The 17879-nt window shown below is 38.4% G+C and overlaps 1 protein-coding gene across 1 annotated transcript in view; it reads left to right on the top strand.

Annotated features, from left to right (window-relative positions):
- The window catches only part of FAM135B (family with sequence similarity 135 member B), a 149376-nt gene extending 132963 nt beyond the window's left edge, over positions 1-16413 (top strand). The window contains exons 11-19 of the mRNA XM_066336528.1: positions 541-695; positions 1940-3989; positions 5772-5938; positions 7234-7325; positions 9467-9564; positions 9876-10027; positions 10800-10910; positions 13395-13508; positions 15332-16413. Coding sequence (XP_066192625.1) covers positions 541-695; positions 1940-3989; positions 5772-5938; positions 7234-7325; positions 9467-9564; positions 9876-10027; positions 10800-10910; positions 13395-13508; positions 15332-15537 — 3145 coding nt within the window. The 3' untranslated portion in view covers positions 15538-16413. The remainder of the gene's footprint in view (positions 1-540; positions 696-1939; positions 3990-5771; positions 5939-7233; positions 7326-9466; positions 9565-9875; positions 10028-10799; positions 10911-13394; positions 13509-15331) is intronic.
- Positions 16414-17879: the final 1466 nt, after the last annotated feature.

Here is a 17879-nt window from a genome sequence, read left to right as displayed (position 1 = left end):
AGCTCTTTCAGATTTGTACAGGTATGAGAGACCTCTCTGTGAGTGCTCTGACATCTGATAGAAGTGAGACAGAGAACTTGCCATGAATTCTTCTTGTGTATATTCCTCCCTGTACTGCTCAACCAAATTTTTGATTATTGCTTCCTGCATCTGGGTTTTGAAACTCTGACCACAGCCAGAGTGACAGACCTCATTTCCTGACCAGAAACCAGCTGAGGGGTCCAGTCCCAGCCAGCAGCTGAGACCCCTGGGAGAGGACAGCAATGGGTTATGGCAGCTGACAGGAGCCTGTGGCAGTGGGATCTGAAATAATTTCAAAACCACTGAGATTTTCCAGGAAGGGATTGCACAAGTTGTAGATATCTGTAACTGAGAGATGGAAACCTTCTGAGAGTTCTGGGTACCCTCCATCATGCAATGCTGATTCCCTTTAAACACATTGACTCTGTCCTCTGCCTGCATATCTGGGCTTGCAGGAGTAATGGAAAAACAGCACAGTAGCTACTCAGTCATTCAATTTGTTTTGTACTTTGCTGCCAGGATCCAGAGCCACGCCCAGATTTCTACAGAAATTCGTAATTCGGATTATTTCACCAGCATGCCCCCGCTGCCGGCGGAGTGCCTGGACATCGACGGGGACTGGAACACGCTCCCAGTGATCTTTGAAGACAGGTACACAGACATGCCCTGCAAAGGTGAGTGAAACACACAGGGCACAGCTTCATGAGACTGCTTGAACTGGGGCAGGTACTTCCTCAGCTCAGGATAAGGGATCTCACATCCCTTGGGCTTATGAATTTGGAAAAGAGTGTGACCCCCCCCTAAGTAATACAGCTGAATATTAGTGGTTTCTCTAACAGCAGAGTATTTTCTTCACGTTTTTTTATCTTGAAATTAAGCTTTTTTTAGAAAAAGAGCTGGAGGAAAAATCTAGAAAGAAAATAAAATCTTTTGGATTTTTGCTACAGTACTAATTTAAGGAAAAAACACTAGACTGATATCCCCACTATGACACCTAGTGGTAAGAAATCTCAGAACAAAACCCCACAATGTCAATGTAGATTTCCACATTCCCCTGAAAGGCAGCATTGCCTTCCAAAAAATATCTTGCCCTCTGAATACCCAAATCAGATTTTTAATTAAGAAATTATTTCGTTCCAGACCTATTTATTAAAATCTCATAGATCTTACTACCTTTTTTCCCTTTCACTCCACTGTTAAGATTACCAAGGAAGCAACATATATTAATACTTTAGATGTCCATAGTCTAGTGAATACAGCCTGTGATACAAAATCTTCACTCTTCCACAGTTATTCTACTGCCTAAATTGTAACAATGCTCATTAAAGATTTTTGAATTATTAAACTGAGTATTAAACTGATGCAAGGCAAGAGCTATACTATGAACAATATTAAGTGACACCAGGAATACAAAGCAGTATCCATTTTGTTTTGCTTACCTATGCTCTAAAAACCAGCAGTATATGTACAGTTATACTGAGGAAAGTGTATTTTATTAATATTGTCCTCTTTGGCCTAACTAAACTGTTCAGTGAGTGTAGTTCTAGTTAAATGCACTCTGGCATGTGCATGTGTAATATGCCTTTAATGCATGCATAATTTTAATAATATAAATGTATAGAACAATATTTTAGACTTTTAAATCCCTTTTCAAAGTCTCCTAATACTTTGGGGTGATTTGTATGTTCTTACAGGTAATACTACTTTCCCTTTCCCTTTCCCTTTCCCTTTCCCTTTCCCTTTCCCTTTCCCTTTTCCTTTTCCTTTTCCTTTTCCTTTTCCTTTTCCTTTTCCTTTTCCTTTTCCTTTTCCTTTTCCTTTTCCTTTTCCTCCTTCTCCTTCTCCTTCTCCTTCTCCTTCTCCTTCTCCTTCTCCTTCTCCTTCTCCTTTTCATTTCCTTTTTTCTTACCTTTTTCAGAGGAAATTTTCCCAGATTTTGAGGTTCCTGCAAGTACTCAAATGGATGTAAAACTGGACAATGAAGACTGTGCATCAGATGATGCCACTGCAGTAATGAAAGGAGACTTTGGGAAAGATACTCCACTAATACACACAGACAGGATAAACAGGAATCCCTCATGCCTACACAGCAGCACTAAAGCTGCTGCTAAGGGTTTTAACCAGCACCCCACATCTCAGGTATGTACAATAAACAACGAAGGCCAAAGGAAACCTGAAAATATTTTTGTTTCAAGAGAGGAAACTATTTCTGACTCTGAGCCAGGCAATACAGAACACATGTCAGAAGACTTTAAAACATCTGAGGAAGTTTTATTAAAAGATAATAGACTTGGGGTGGATGCTATCTGTAGAGACATGGAACACAGCAATAAGGACTCTCACAAAAGTGAGCCCATGCTAATTGTCAGTGCTCAGTATGAGTGTGGAGCATGTGGGACTGATGGTTTGGAAGACAGGACTGAAATGCATGAACTAGATGAATTTGGTCACCCTGAAACTAATTTCACTTCGTCTGAGCTTGCACTGAATGAATTGACCAGCCTTGGAAAACCAGAGGATGCTGACACCAAGGCTCATCTCCCTGTTTTGAAAGCTTTGCCTGTACACAGCTGTGACGTGAAATCGGTCACAAAGGAGCAACGAAGTGAGGAGAGTGAAGAATTTACCCTGATGTCAGGGGCCATAAAAAGATCTTCCTCGATAATATCTGACTCAGGCATTGAAAGTGAGCCCAGCTCGGTGGCGTGGTCTGATGCTCGCAGCCGGGCCCTGGAGCTGCCCAGCGACAGAGAGATCCTGCAGCACTTGGTCCGGAGGCACGCCATCCACCGCAACTCCCTGGAGGGTGGCCACACGGAGAGCAACACCAGCCTGCCCAGTGGTATCCAGGCGTCGCTCACATCCATCAGCTCTTTGCCCTTTGAGGAAGAGGAGAGGGAAGTGGAGCTTACCAAACTGACGAAATCTGTCTCTGCTCCTCAGATCAGTAGCCCAGAAGAGCCAATGGAGGAGGTGGATATATCAAAACACAGCGAAGCCACCTCAGGAGATTCAGATCAAAACTTAAGAAGCTGCATGGAAACAGAGGAAAAAGATGGAAAAATGATCATGGACTTTTCTGAGTGTCAAATGACCACTCAGAGTGGACAAATAGAACACAGAAGACATCCCAAACCCCTCCTCAAACACAGTAGCAGTAACACTGTGTTACAAGGGGAGGAGGAGAAAGGTTTTCCAGAAACTTGTTGTAGTTTGGAAAACACAAGACCCCCCATTTGTCCGAAGCAGCTCCAAGATAATGTCTCTGAGTGCCTGTCACTGGAGAACAATGGTGAGTGCAGCTTAAAAACACCAAGGGCTTATAATTACTTGGACAAAAATATAGATAAGGTTGATACATGCACTGAGGATCCAAAGGATAAACTTAAGCGGGACAGTTTAAAAATACAACAGGGTTCTTCCAATAGTAGCATATCAGGAGAGGAGAGTTTTTCACAAAGCATAAAGGTGGTACCAGATTTTTGCTACCCTGTTACAGCTCCTTCAGACACCTCCACTGAATTTGGCTCACTGCGAGGAGAATGTGGCAGCTCTCTTGCTGATGAGAGCCCAGCAGTGCATGCAGAAGTGCAGGGGTTGCAAGAAATTGAGCTCAATGACTCACCTGCCTCAGCAGACCCTGCTGCAGGGTCCCACCAGGCTGAACATCCTCAGGAGCCCAACAGCCAAGAGAATAAACTTGTAGCGAACGGCACCGGGTTTCCTTTGGCCACGACAGAGGGAGTAGCTCTGGAAAGCAGGAAGGCTGCTGATGTGGTTAACCTGTCCATCTCTTGCACAGCCACCTGTCTTCCCTTTTCTTCTGTGCTCAAAGAGACCCCAGCCATGGCGGGCTCCTCGGCAAAGCAGGCAGCATTCCCCATCACTCGCCAGCCGCTGGGCTCCTTTGGCGTCGTCTGTTCTAACTCAGAGGAGATGGATGAAGAGACCAATGAAAGGATGCTGAAGTAAGAATGACTAATTGCTTCATAATGTAGCCTTCAATGCCAGGAGACCCTGACACAGTTCAGGACCCTAATGCACTGGGCATACAGGAAGCTTGCATTTGAGACAGTTGCCTGAGGAATTTCAGTATAAATAATCCAAGCAGACAAATGGTTCTTATAGAATGAGTAATTTAAGTAGACAGGAAGGTTGAAAACGCAGAGGGACAAAAATTGCCAAAGACATCAGGTCCTTGATTCTCCTGACAAACGTTGGGATTTTGGTATCTAAATAATCTTTGAAAGCTGACCCTCCTTCCTGAAATCAGGGCTACCCATACCAGAGTATTGATCCCAAATAGTCAGATCACTGTGGCAGTGCCACAGACTGTTTTACTCTTCTGCCTTAATAATTACACTCAGTAGCTGAAATATGAAATGGGGAATTCAGATTGGCTGATATGTTTCAAATTTACCTTCTCAAACCGGAAAAATGGGAGAATTGAAACAGTGGATAGATGGAGAAGAGGCATTATTTTTCTTTCTTGCTTCATTTCCCAGCACAAAAGTGCCACATCATGATCGTGATGCTGCAGGGGCCCATTTCACAGATTGGCACACTAGCACTTATAATTTTTCAATATAGTTTGGTGCCTCTGCTGTGCTGATGAAAAAGAGTGGAACTGAAATTTCTCAACCCATTCAGCTGCCCAAAATGTTGGCTGTCTGCATGTACATTCATTTTCAACCCAAGACTTTGTTTTTGTTCTTTTGAAAGCATCCTGAAGTTTTATACACCATGCTTAATTCTTGAAAAATCTAAGCACAGAATTTATTTCTTTTTTTGTGAAACAGAACATATGAGCATATATTCATGCACATGAATCCAAAGCTTCCAGATTCATGGCCCAAAATTATTTTTTTTTCATTCTTGTGTTCCTAAAAATTAATTGGGCTGATGTAAGTAATTGCTCACCACTGGACTTGAGTATCTTGAAGATCTTTTCCAATCTTAATGATTCTATGATTATATCAAATTGCCTTAAGAGATTCCCAGGCTTTAAAGGTTGTATTTCTGAATCTTATCTGTCCCAATTTTCTACTTAATTCTACACTTACATTGTGATTATTAATTCCTAAATTATCTGGATAAGTTTTAATGAGTCAAAAAGCCACTGAAGAGTTTGACATCTTCGGCCAGCAAAATGCTTCTGGGTTAATTGGTGTCAAATTTTAGACCTTTAGTAGGAAAGGTGTTATCTTAATTCTTTCAGCATTGAGATGTTCTTCTAAATGCTATTAAATGTTTACAAAACAATCCAAAATAATAAAAAAAAAGAACAAAAAATATCTACCATATGAGGTGCATTCCTTAACTCTAGCTTAAGGAAGGGGGAGAACACCTTCTACCTGACTATAAGTGCATCTAATGGTAGCAAAAATATATACTTTGTATTTCAGTTCCTATAGGACCAGTAACATTGTTAAGAGGCAAAATTACTAATTCTGTACCTCAGTCTCATTTTATGAGCTGCCAGAAAATTTTTGCTACTTTTTCATTCCTCTGGCAAGTGTGAGTTGCTAATGCACTTTAGTTCTTCCTTGTATGTAGACAAATCACAAAGAAACAGAGTTTAGTCCCTTCATTCTGACTTCTCTCAGTCCTAATAGATAAGGAATTGAATCCAGGTCTGTACTTGAAAGTTGAAAACGTTATTTCTTGCAAAGACAAGCCTCCTCATTTCTAGTTTGAAGGTTTGTTGCTGACCACCCATTTCTATTGTGATTAATTAATGTATTCTCCAGTTTTTATCAGGCCAAAGAAAAATTTAAAAAAGAAATGAAGATTGAAGGATTTCTGTACAGTGACTTATCTGTACTAGCTTCTGATATCCCATATTTTCCACCAGAGGAAGAGGAAGAAAATTTGGAAGAGGGAATTCACCTGGTTGTCTGTGTCCATGGATTGGATGGTAAGGCCAGGAAGAATTGCTGTTTGTAAGTCATTTTAGTGTAAATTCAAAACAAATAAACAAACAAACAAACAAAAAACAGTTGTTCAGTAAGTATGAAAGAATTGAGAGTCTAAATATTTGTTTTAGCTAAGTATTTATTCATTATTATGCTATTCAGTCTATTTTAATAAAGGATCTACATGAATATTAAGTATTGTTGTTAATATAAGGAGTCCTGCTATCCGTTTTTAGTTTTTTGTGGGTTATTTTGTTTTGTTCTGTTTTGTTTTGTTTTTTTGGGTTTTTTTTTCAACAGCAATCTACACCAAAGCGCATCAGTCCTCCCCTGTACAAGAAGAGTGCACTGCAGCAACTCCTTGTCTTTCCAAGATGCTTGGTTGTTTTACAGTATGTCCCCAGGAGGGAAATGTTATTTAACACCCCAAAACACTGTTATAGATTAGATAGTGGCTAACTTTGTAAAATGAGAGAATAAAAATAATTTTTTTACTGCAGAAAGCAGGTCTTGGGATTTTTTATGTATATGATTTCTAAGCAGGAAACAGCTATGATAAATATGAAATTTCTCTTTACAAGTTATTGATATCAATTAGAAAGGTATAGATGTTAACACTGAAACTATGGAGAAGAAGTGATAGAAGCTCTGAAATCTAAAACAAAACAAAGCAAAAAACAAAACAAAACAAAACAAAACAAAAAACAACCACCACAAAAAACACCTGCTTGAGCCAAGACTGTTTGCCATTGAATATCTCAATAGCAGGAATGCCTTTCTTGTGAGATAGTGGTACCTTCTTCACCCACAAAATATTTCAGAAAACTTAGCAATTTCCGAGTACAGAATGAAGCATCTCTCAAAATATATGATTCTGGTGGTATTTCAGCACTACCTGTAATTGTGGATGCATGAGATGGGCCCCTCTGCATCTGAAGGTACAGCCCTGTAGCCCAGCACAGGGACTGATGTGTCCCTGGGGGCCTCACTTTAGCTTGCTGTCTTTTTGTCTTACCTCTGCTGTTCAGCAAATAGAGGACAGATTTATTCTGGACCTGATCCTTGCCCTTTCTTACCCACCATTTATACAGTCTCCCACAGCAGCCTGTGAGGTACCTGGGACAAGCTGTGGGAATTCCTATTCTCTTGCTGTTGCAATGCATGATCCTGAAGTGTGATAACATTCTTAACAGCACTTAATAAGAGCTCTGTGGTGTTAAGGTTGTTTTGTTAAATTGACTCTATATTGGTTATTTTTCTGTTGAATTGCATCTTATAAAATACCATTTATTCCTAGGTAACAGTGCAGATCTGCGGCTGGTAAAGACTTTTATAGAACTGGGACTTCCTGGTGGAAAACTGGACTTCCTAATGTCTGAAAGAAATCAGGTAGTACAGAGCTAATTACTGTCTTCCTTTTAATTGCTGAAATAGTGCCTTCAGAAAAAGCCTATTCACCAGCTGAGTGAAACAAAAACACTGGAGAATTCAGGGAGTTGTATGCAGTAGTTAGTGCAAGGGCCTGGTTCTACTCATCTCAAATTTGATAGGGTGTTCAAACCTCTTGGAAAATATTCCTGGCATTAAAGTCTATGGCATTAACAGTAATAGAATTAGACCTCAGAGGAAGAAAATGGATTTATCCTGCCAGTTTGCAAACTTGGCAGCCTGGTGCTTCTGCAACACAGCACCAACAGAAAGCAGCAAGTTTAGTGATGTTAAATTCTCCAGAGGATGTGGGATATCCAGCAGGTGTTGTCAGCTCTCTTTGCTGCCTCAGCCATTGTTCCTCCATTGTTGCTGTGTTTGCTGGATATATTTCCTTTGATGATAAAGAAATGCCTTCCAGAAAAATTGATTGCTGGTCTAGGCAGAGAAACAGAAATGAATCCTGTGCTTTGCTTGGCAGTTGAGCCATATTTATGACCAAAGGCCTAACTTTATGCACAAGATAAGGATTTCCCTTGTGCAGTCAAAAACATTATTCTGATTTATGAGTACCTGAGAAACCTGAGTTAAAACTTTCAAACCTTCTTTGTTGAAAAGCTTTTATATTTTGAAGTGGCTGGTTGGTGTACATCTGTGAACTTGCCACCTTCCAGTGCACAGCTCTGTCAGCAGAGGCTTGGACAGTGAATGTAAGCAAGGGGAAAAGAGTCACAAGACTACTTCCATCAAGGCCTCTTCCAAGAGAAGAGAATGTTTTCAGAGAATGAAACATCTAACATCTGTATTTAACATTATCCAGTGTCTATAATGGAAACTATTTAGAGATCTTATTGTCTGGGAAGGTGGGGAAGTTCTCATAGCACTGGGAGTGGAACCTGTGTGGCTTGATGGCTATTTAATGTTGTAAAACATCTCGTCACTGTTTTTCCCTTCTTGAGAACTACACTGAAAATGACCCAAGAAATCAGTAATTTAGATGGTTTGCCTCATGGAGGAAAATTCAAATCATTTTTTAGGCATTCATTTGTGATGCATTTGGCAAACTCAATCAGGCTGAAATGATAGTAAAGGATGGAGATATCATCAGGTGGAATATGACGCTTGACATGTTTTGTTTATGATTCACATTCAGGCTGATATTCTTGGACTTTTAAACAACCTCAAAGGTTTGAGATAATGAGCCTAGGAGGAAATCATTAATTATCAATGCAGACAAAACAAGCAGGCAGAGGGTTGCTGGACTGTTTGTAGTTTATGAGAACATTTATTTTAAGTCTGTATTGCAAAGTGAGTATCGTCGTGTTTTCCTGTGCAAGAGCTGCAATTAGCAAGATGAGTTGTGTCACAAAAGCATTAATTACTGATATGTTTCAAAAGCATCAATTACTCATATCTTTGCTCTGAATAGCTGTTCCAAGATTTGATGATTGTTTTGTGGCATCTCATTAATTATGAGTTTGATTTAGAGTCCTGTTGGATTGCCAAATTACAAAGTTCTGAATAAAATCTGTCTGTAATTGTATAGACTGGAAATATATTGCTTGTTTTATTGCCTCACAACTGGCAGTACTGTTGTGAGCAACAAATTATTCATCTGTCTCTAGCACTCATTTTCTTACTGATGACTGTTGAATAACAAACACACAGCATTCGATTAAGATGGCCAAATAATTTTGTGATGACATCCTTAGCATTAGCATAACCCTCATGTCAATGTAAAATCCTGTAAAGTGTTTTATTGCAGTAATCTGTTAAATCCTAAATGCTAAAATCTTTTCTTCCATGTTCAGAGCCTGGTATCTAGAGCAGCTGAGCATTAGCAATTCTCACCATTGTCAAGTCAGGCGGCTTTAGCACCATGCTTATGATTCTGCAATCACTCAGCAACCTGTCTCAAAGGAGAACTTCTATTTAAAAGAGGACCTGGAGACTGAGAAAATTATCAGTCTTCCCCCTTGAGCATGTATAAAGAAAATTTACACTGTTTTTTACATTTCTGCTTGCATTTGACTTTGGAAATAACATCAATCGCAATAAATGTAATATACTTTTATTCATTAACTAATTTAATTTTTCAACAGACTGATACTTTTGCTGATTTTGATACAATGACTGACCGATTATTGGATGAAATTATTCAGCATATCCAGTTGTACAACCTCTCCATATCCCGAATAAGGTAAGCATTATGACAGCAAATAGTGTGTAACTGTTTGAGTTACATCCAGTGAAATCAGCTTTTCCTAAAGTTCCCTGTGTCAAAAGCCATTGAATCCGTGAGAATATTTTTTTTACATTCTTTTAGATGAGAATGAAAGAGAAAGATTCATATGAAAGAAAATCTTGTAGGCTGAAAAAAACATTAATATTAACTAAAGGATATTACTGACCCTGACAGAGTCCTCCTTCCAGAGCCATGTCAGCCTCATGTTTATTTTAAATAAAACACAGATGAGTTTCATGTTAATGTAATTCTTCCTTTCCCAACAGTTTTATTGGACATTCCCTTGGTAACGTCATCATTCGATCTGTACTAACTCGCCCCAGGTTCCGCTATTACCTCAACAAGTTACACACCTTCCTGTCCCTCTCTGGGCCTCACCTGGGAACCCTTTACAACAACAGCACTTTGGTTAGTACAGGTAAGAGCTGATGGGAAAGCTTTGACTGGCTGTGGTCCATGGCAGAAGCATGAGAGGGACACAAGTGGAGGTAGGAATTTATTGTAGCACGACTTATACCTTGAAGTTGGGGAAAATATTTGCTGAAGACTTCAAACCCATGCAGAAAAAATTGTGACTTCAATATTGACAAGGTCCATCATACTGCTCCCTGGAAAGCTCACGGGTGTGCAGCAGTGAGAGATGAACCTGTTTCCGCTTCTCCTCTGCTGCAAACATAGAGAGGCATCTCCATGGCTTAAAAAGAGACATTCTGCTGGAAATGGAATGTCTCACATTTCAGTCTTCCTGTGTGTTTTCCTGCTGCCATGAGACAACCACAGAATCACAGAATAATTTGGGTTGGAAGGCACCTAAATGATCTAGTTCCACCCCTGCCATGAGCAGGGACATCTTCAATTAGATCAGCTTCCTCAAAGCCTTGTCCAACCTGACCTTGATTATTTTCAGGTATGAGACATCTACTACCTCTCTGGGCAGCCTCTTGCAGTGTTTTACCACCCTCATGTAATGAATTTCTTCCTTAAATGTAGCCTAAATCTAACCTTTTTTAGTTAAAAACTGTTTCCTCTATCCTGTGAGACCTTTAGACTTTTCTCCTTATTGATTAGGGGTGCAAGAACAACCAAAACATCCACTAAATTAGTGCTGTCCTTACTGTAGGCACATGTATTTAACTCCTTTTCTTGACAATTTATAAAGGATAAAAAACATGCACCAATTCTCATTCCAGGTCTATGGCTAATGCAGAAGTTGAAAAAGTCAGGGTCACTTTTGCAACTGACCTTCAGGGACAACGCGGATCTGCGCAAATGTTTCCTCTATCAGCTCAGCCAAAAAACGGGTGAGTAGGGCTTGATGTGCCTTTGTAAACACCAAGGGCTATTCCACTGGCTTGTGCTGGATTGGCTTGTTCTGCAGGGAGTAAAGGAAATCTGCATTTTGTTAACGATTTTTCTTTAAACATGCTTTTTAGAAGAGCTGTCCTGTCTAAAATCTAATATCAATTTCATCTGTGCATTTTTTTCTGTGAAAGTTATCAGATAATGTCTTTGCCAAACTGTTAGCATTAAAGAAGACCTTCGTGCTGCAATAAACATGCACCTATGTTTATATTCTGTGAGCAAGAAACATCATTCTTGACAGGCCATCATTGCTTAATTTATGCTATGAGATGAAAACCATTTTTCCTTTTTTATTATTTTTTCTAAGTTTAACATCTCTTGTCTCTAGGAAATATGACTCTGTGACACGAAGAGCAAATTTTATTCATGCCTTTTCTGACACTTTTGTACTACAGAGAGAGATGTATGGCCTCACACTAGAAAAATGATGTCTGAATAGAGAATCTTTTTTTCCTATTGTTTAGTCTGTCATGAATAAATGAAATAAATCAGGCTTTTCTTAAGAAAAGAAACCAAGCATGATCCTTCTGTTGAAGCAGTTGTTTTCTTTTAAAAGTTATTTTTAATATTGTGTGTGAGCAAACTGATGATAAGTACATAGTGACAAGGTTACTACTTGAAATTTAGTACTTTTCTCATACTTTTATACAGTGCTTATAGGAAACAAAGACCATGTTAATATGAATAAACCATCTAAATCTTACAGATATGTTACATAACTCAATCAATGACAGGAAGTTGATGTAAATTTGTATTCTTTGAATTTTCTCTTTGATTCCCTAGTTCTTATTTTCATGGAATACACATGATGATCGCTTCACTACTGCCAAGCTAAAATAAAATTGGGTCTACACAAAAAGCTCCCTTTTAACTTCCCAAGCAATGAATTTTAACTTCACAAGCAATGAATTCCCAAGCATGTGTAGTGAGCCAAAGTGATTTGCTGCTTGTTAGCTTGGTAGACTGGAGATATAAGAGGATACAAATGCAGGTCCTTGAAAATGGAGAAAGCAGAAATTTAAATGTGGAGAGAGTTGTCTGCAAAGTCAGAATCATCTGGGTAGATGCTTAGGTAAAATATCTGAAGATGTAGATATGCCCATATGTGAACATATGAGCTGGCATACAGATTCAATAGAGAGATGTCCCTACTCTGACACCCTGCTCCAAAAAGAAGAGGGGAGAACCTACAGAGGGAGAAATGTCAGAAGCAGTTGTGCCTATATTGCCAGATGACTCTTTAAGCTTCCAGCAATTTCTGACTATTTCGTTAAAGTAGAAGTCCCTTCTGCCTTTCAATCTCTTCAACAAATATTCCTCATGCTTGTTGTTAAAATATAAACCAAAATAAAACCCATAGAAATATTCTTCCCTACTGAACCTCTTCACATAAGGTTTTAGATATGGTAACACTCATTGGGGCTTCTCCTACCTTTTACTTCAGACTGAAGTGGAAACTCAGTTGGTTTGACTGCTCAAGGAGAAAACAATAGAGACCTTAAGTCAGGTTTTGGAAAAGCAGCCATAAGGACTTCTCATTGTGGTGGTGAGATTTTCTATGAAAGTCTAGAAATCATAGTTGTGGAAACACAGAGATATAAATGGGCCTTGGAGATCATCTGGTATCAATCCTCCTGCAATGGTCAGGGACACATTCCACTAGACCAAGCAGCTAAAAGCCCGATCCACCCTGGTTCTGGCTCTGGACCATTTTCCCTTAAGAGGGAGGGAAAGATGAAGGACAAACCCACAACTCTTTTGTGTTCAGGATATTCTCTCAACAAGTAGGTTATGTCATCAGTGTCCATTTTCTTACATTTCTGTTAAATGTGCATGATGGAGAACTCAAGAAACCATAAATAGGTCAAACATCAGGAGCTCATCAGTGGCCCCATCAGCTCCAAGGAAAAGGGAGGATTTGGAGTTTTCAGTTGATGTACCAGCAGTGTGGATTTGTCAAGTGACTGCTCCGTGCAGGGACTGGATGGACCCTAAGACTCACTCAACACCAGTGCAACAGTATGGTGTTGTAGCAATTATTTTTCTTCACCCTCTCTCTATTTTGTTTGAGAATGTTACTAATTCGTTGTTTTTGAACTTAATCCTGTATAGAGGTATAAATATTTGCAAGAATAAGGCTTTAATAAAAGGGTTTTTTTACAGATAGTTCTTACTTTTCCTTGTTGATTTACAATTAACTTGTGTGAGTGTTGATAAGTAACAAACAGTTCACAGAAGCAACAGAAATGTGTTTAAGCTGTTATGAATTTTTCTAAGATTGTCTTGCATGTTTTAATAATTATAATCTATTTTGCACTGTAGATTTTCAAAAGCCTTTGTACGTGAAATAGTCATGCTGACACTGTATTAATTTTCATCACTATGCTTAATTGTGATTAATTTTTTTAATATGTTTGCCACAGGTCTTCAGTATTTTAAAAACGTTGTGTTAGTGGCCTCACCCCAAGACAGATATGTACCTTTTCATTCAGCAAGAATAGAAATGTGCAAAAATGCACTTAAGGACAGACACACAGGTATGTTTAAGATCTTTTATATATTCCCAAGGCTGTTGAAGAATTGCATTTCTGTGCAACTGAGGTTATTACATTAGAAGCATTTTTCATCAACATGATGAAAACTCAAATGTTTATTTGATAAGGAAGAAAGTGTTTGCTTCCCACAGGAAATTACTGAAATCAATAAAAGAAGCTTTTCAAGAAGCTCTTTGCCTGATGAAAACAAATTTCAATCAGCTCATAATCAAAGGGTTCTTACTGCTTTCTCCCCTTCCCTCTAATTTTATTTTTTTTAAGTGATAGTAGAGCTAGCTCTTGACAATGTTTTTCTGTCGTCCACTGATTTACTTGTATTCTCTCCCTTTTTTACACATAATGAAATCTTTCTCAGCACATCCAAAGTAAGGGGATTTTCCCTTTGTTTTCAATAGTGTTTCAATGATTGCAAGATAATTTAAGGGACAGATCTAAAATCATATTGTTTAGTAATAAAATCTGTAAAATACATCAGGACGCACACCACCAGAGGCCCTCCTGTGAGCTGAGGCTGTGTGTATTACTTTTGCTATTAGCAGTCTTCTTCATTTATAAAATGTTTCATGGCTTCAGTTTGATAGCACATCCAGGAATAATGTTCAGTGCAATTTCATCCCCATTTCACATATGTGATTACCTAGAAATGGAGGTACTCTTCAGAAGCAGAAAGAGACACACAGGCCCAATAATCAGCATGGTTGCCTTCACACCTCTTACTTAAATGATAGCTCTTTCTATCCTACCTCAGACCTCAATTAAAAGGAAATTCTTCAACTCACCTACAGTAGTTGTTCCTCAGGGCCTTGTTTGACCTAGCAGGAGCCAGATTAATACATGTATCAATACATCAGATCATTTATCTGTAAATGTTTCCTGAGTCATTGTTTCTGCCCCTATAAACACCTCACCTACATGATGCCCTTCCTACATCAGAGTCCTCAGAGAAACCCAAATGGGTTTGTGTCCTGCTGGACCCTCTCACATTTGAATTCATAGGCAGTGTGAGTCCAGCCCCACTCCCCTAAAAGAAACAAGAGCATTTTCTTCACTGACAGAGGAAAGGCTAAGGATGTCCCAGGCCTCATGCAAAGCAGCTTCAGCAGATGTCTACTTGTGGCCAGTGGCCTCCATTAGATGAGCACCACTCTGGCACCTGGCAAATCTTTGAATTGGACTGCTATAGAATTTCTCAAAGAGCCCAATATATTTAGCTTTGTGAGGGTTCAATACCTGTAAGGGTGTCTAGCACCTCACAGAAATTTGGCTTAAAATAACTAGTGAGACAGCATGATTGAGAGTGTCTTGAAAAAACAAAAAGGTTTTAATAAAAGAAGAACATAATACAAGAACAAAAGAATAAAGCTGAACACGGTGTGGGGACAGGTCCCACACACCTGCTACAACACCCTGAAAATTATTCTAGAAGCCTTGTGCTCTCCATTAAGTATTGAACGATTTAGGTCAGTTTTTTGGCAAACAGTCTGATAGAGAATAGCTAAGGCTTTGGAGGAACAGGTAAAGAGGCCTATGAGTATTTTTGTCTCGGCACCAAGGCAATTGCAGTTCAGGAGGGCATAGAAACTTCTAGTGTTCTTCCTTTAAAAGGTCCTGGGGTGAAATTGAGACCCTTTTCCTTATGTAAGAAACATCTACCTGGTGCCGTGCAACAGACTGCTGCGTCTTACATTTATTTTGGCCTTGCTTCCATTTTCCTTCTCAATGCAGCTGCAATTTAATGGTACTAGAAGAAAAGAGAGGATCCTGGAGATTTGGTGTGTAGGTGTGATATCTCAACTCCTTTTCAGGTCCTGTTTACGCAGAAATGATCAACAACCTGCTCCAGCCTTTGATTGGGGCCAAGGACTGCACATTGATCAGACACAACGTGTTCCATGCTCTCCCCAACACCGCCAACACGTTGATAGGCCGCGCTGCCCACATCGCCGTGCTGGACTCTGAACTTTTCCTGGAGAAGTTTTTCCTCGTGGCAGGACTCAACTACTTCAAATAGTGCCTGAAGTACGGGGTAACAGAGGCCAACGTTTCCATTGAGTGGGGGAGACTCCCTTAGACAAAGGAGTGCAATGTTAGAAATGAGATCAGGTGGGACTTTCAAACTTTCCATTTCCATTTCTCTTTCAGAGAATAAAGTGCTATGGCTTTAAGGAATTCAAGCTTCCAAGTATTGGTGCTTTTGGAAGAAATAAATATTCCTCCTCAGTTTCTATGTTTTTTGTCCACATAAAGACAAGAGCCACTTCTGAAGTACAGAATCAGAATAAGAAGGTTAATTCTCCAAATGTGATTGGACCAATATAATTCCCATTTCTCCTGACTATTATACCAGGAACTTGTCTGTCCTTGATTTACTGCTTATTTATGTATTAATAAAGCTCTAAATTTGTAGCACTTTTGGGGTAGTTAACACACAAGGAAACAATTGTATGTGAACTCAGGTTAAAACTTTCTTTGTAATGAACTGAGAAGTCTGAGAATCATTTATGAAAGTTTCAGTCTTTCTGTTTGTTGGAAGAAAATATTTGGGTGGTTCCATTACTGGTAATAATTTGTAAAATACAAATTGTACATTCAAATAACAGAAAGGAGTAAAATATTTTACATAGAATGAACAGATATTGACATATGTCTCTAAAAAGAAACCTCAATTTTAGTTTGGGAAGAATTTAATTCAAGTTAGAAGTCGCCAAACCAAGAGGACTATATTGGATTACTTGTAAAATATCAGTGGCATCTGTTAACATCTCTTCTGTTTACATTTATATAGGATCATAACTGACTGTGTTTGTTATAACCTTAGAGGTACAATTTTTACATTTACATTTGTATCTAAGTACATTTGTCCCAACAATTTATTTTTTTTAATTTATTACGCTGATACAGAATTCAAAATCTAGCCAGTTATACCCTTGAAAACCCCAAGCATTTGGAGATATAGAATGGTAACGATTATGGAAAGCATAAAAAAAAAAATCAGCATGTCTTCAGATCCTCTGCAATACTCTCTAAATGCTTGTTTGGTGGCCATTTGCAGTGCTATATACAGTCCTAATTATTATATGGTTACAGTCGGTTGAATTATTTAAAACTTTATTCATGCAATGATATCTAGGTTGTTTTTAAGAGTATGAAGAAGAACATATTTCACAATTTTTTTTCATCAAATTTACATTAAGATTTTTATCACAAAGTTACCAGATTTAAAGTGACAAATTTCAATAACTTTCTGCACATTTTCATTACATTTTGATAACTTTTCAACATCACAGGAGATTTTTGGAAAAAAAAGAAAGTGAATAATTCTTCACAACTATTTTTGTTTGGAAGGCAGGCAATTTTTTAATGCAAATACAATTTGTTTAAAAATACAAATGAACAAGTCTCTCTATCTTCTAACAATGACTGTAAAGAATTAAAAAGTTATGTATAGATGCCAAGACTCCCATCAGTAAAATAAGATCAAGATGGTGGAGACTTTGAAATAAATGAATACAAAATGAAAACAAAAAACATTACAGCCACAGGGAAATATTTTTAGTTTCAAAAAAAGTAAAACTAATTTTTCTGAAAAGTAAATGGTGAAAAACTTACACAAAATTAGTTTAAGAACAGAGTTTTAAGCAGACTGGCAAATACTGGTAAAGGAAAAAGGCTGGCTTGATAACTAATGCATGTTTTTAAAACAGGAAGGAGAAGAAAGGTATATACCAAAGGGTGAGATTAAACCACCTGAAAAGGAGTATTACACATAAAAATCTTGTACTCTCATAGAGGCAGAAATTATATGTGAACAATTTCATGGTGTGATTCAATGCTGACAAGTTTCCTAAACAATACCTCAGTACTTGAATTAAATAGGTAGATACTCTTGTGTCTCACTCCCTCTCTTCCTTTGTTTTGGTTTTCTTTTTCTTTACAGATTGAATATTAAATACTAACAGTTGTTTTTTTACCCAGTTAACAAACAAATTCTATCAGGAAACCTGTGTTTTCCACTTCTTGTTTGGGAATTCTTTCTCCCTTTTTGGCCTCAGCAGTCTAGTGCCATCTGCACTGACATATCACAATTTATTTCTTCCTCAGTAAATTGTCTAGAGAACTTTAAATATAATGACACATGGAGGTCGAGCTGTTACATAGTGCAGCATTTTTGAACCAGGGCTAGTACTTCTATATGGAAAAACAGGAAAGAAAAGCAATCTCTAACCATAAGCAACATCCAGTGTGCTGTATGAAGGTCTGTTCCACTTGCAGAAAATGTTCAGGAATCTGCAAACTGAAAATTTGAAAAACATTTAGCAAGAAATAACTTTACACCTATATACATACCTGCTA

This window comes from Sylvia atricapilla, chromosome 1 (assembly GCF_009819655.1).
Source record: "Sylvia atricapilla isolate bSylAtr1 chromosome 1, bSylAtr1.pri, whole genome shotgun sequence".
NCBI lineage: Eukaryota > Metazoa > Chordata > Aves > Passeriformes > Sylviidae > Sylvia > Sylvia atricapilla.
Note: the sequence above shows the minus strand (reverse complement) of the source record. Positions and strands in the feature narration are given on the sequence as shown.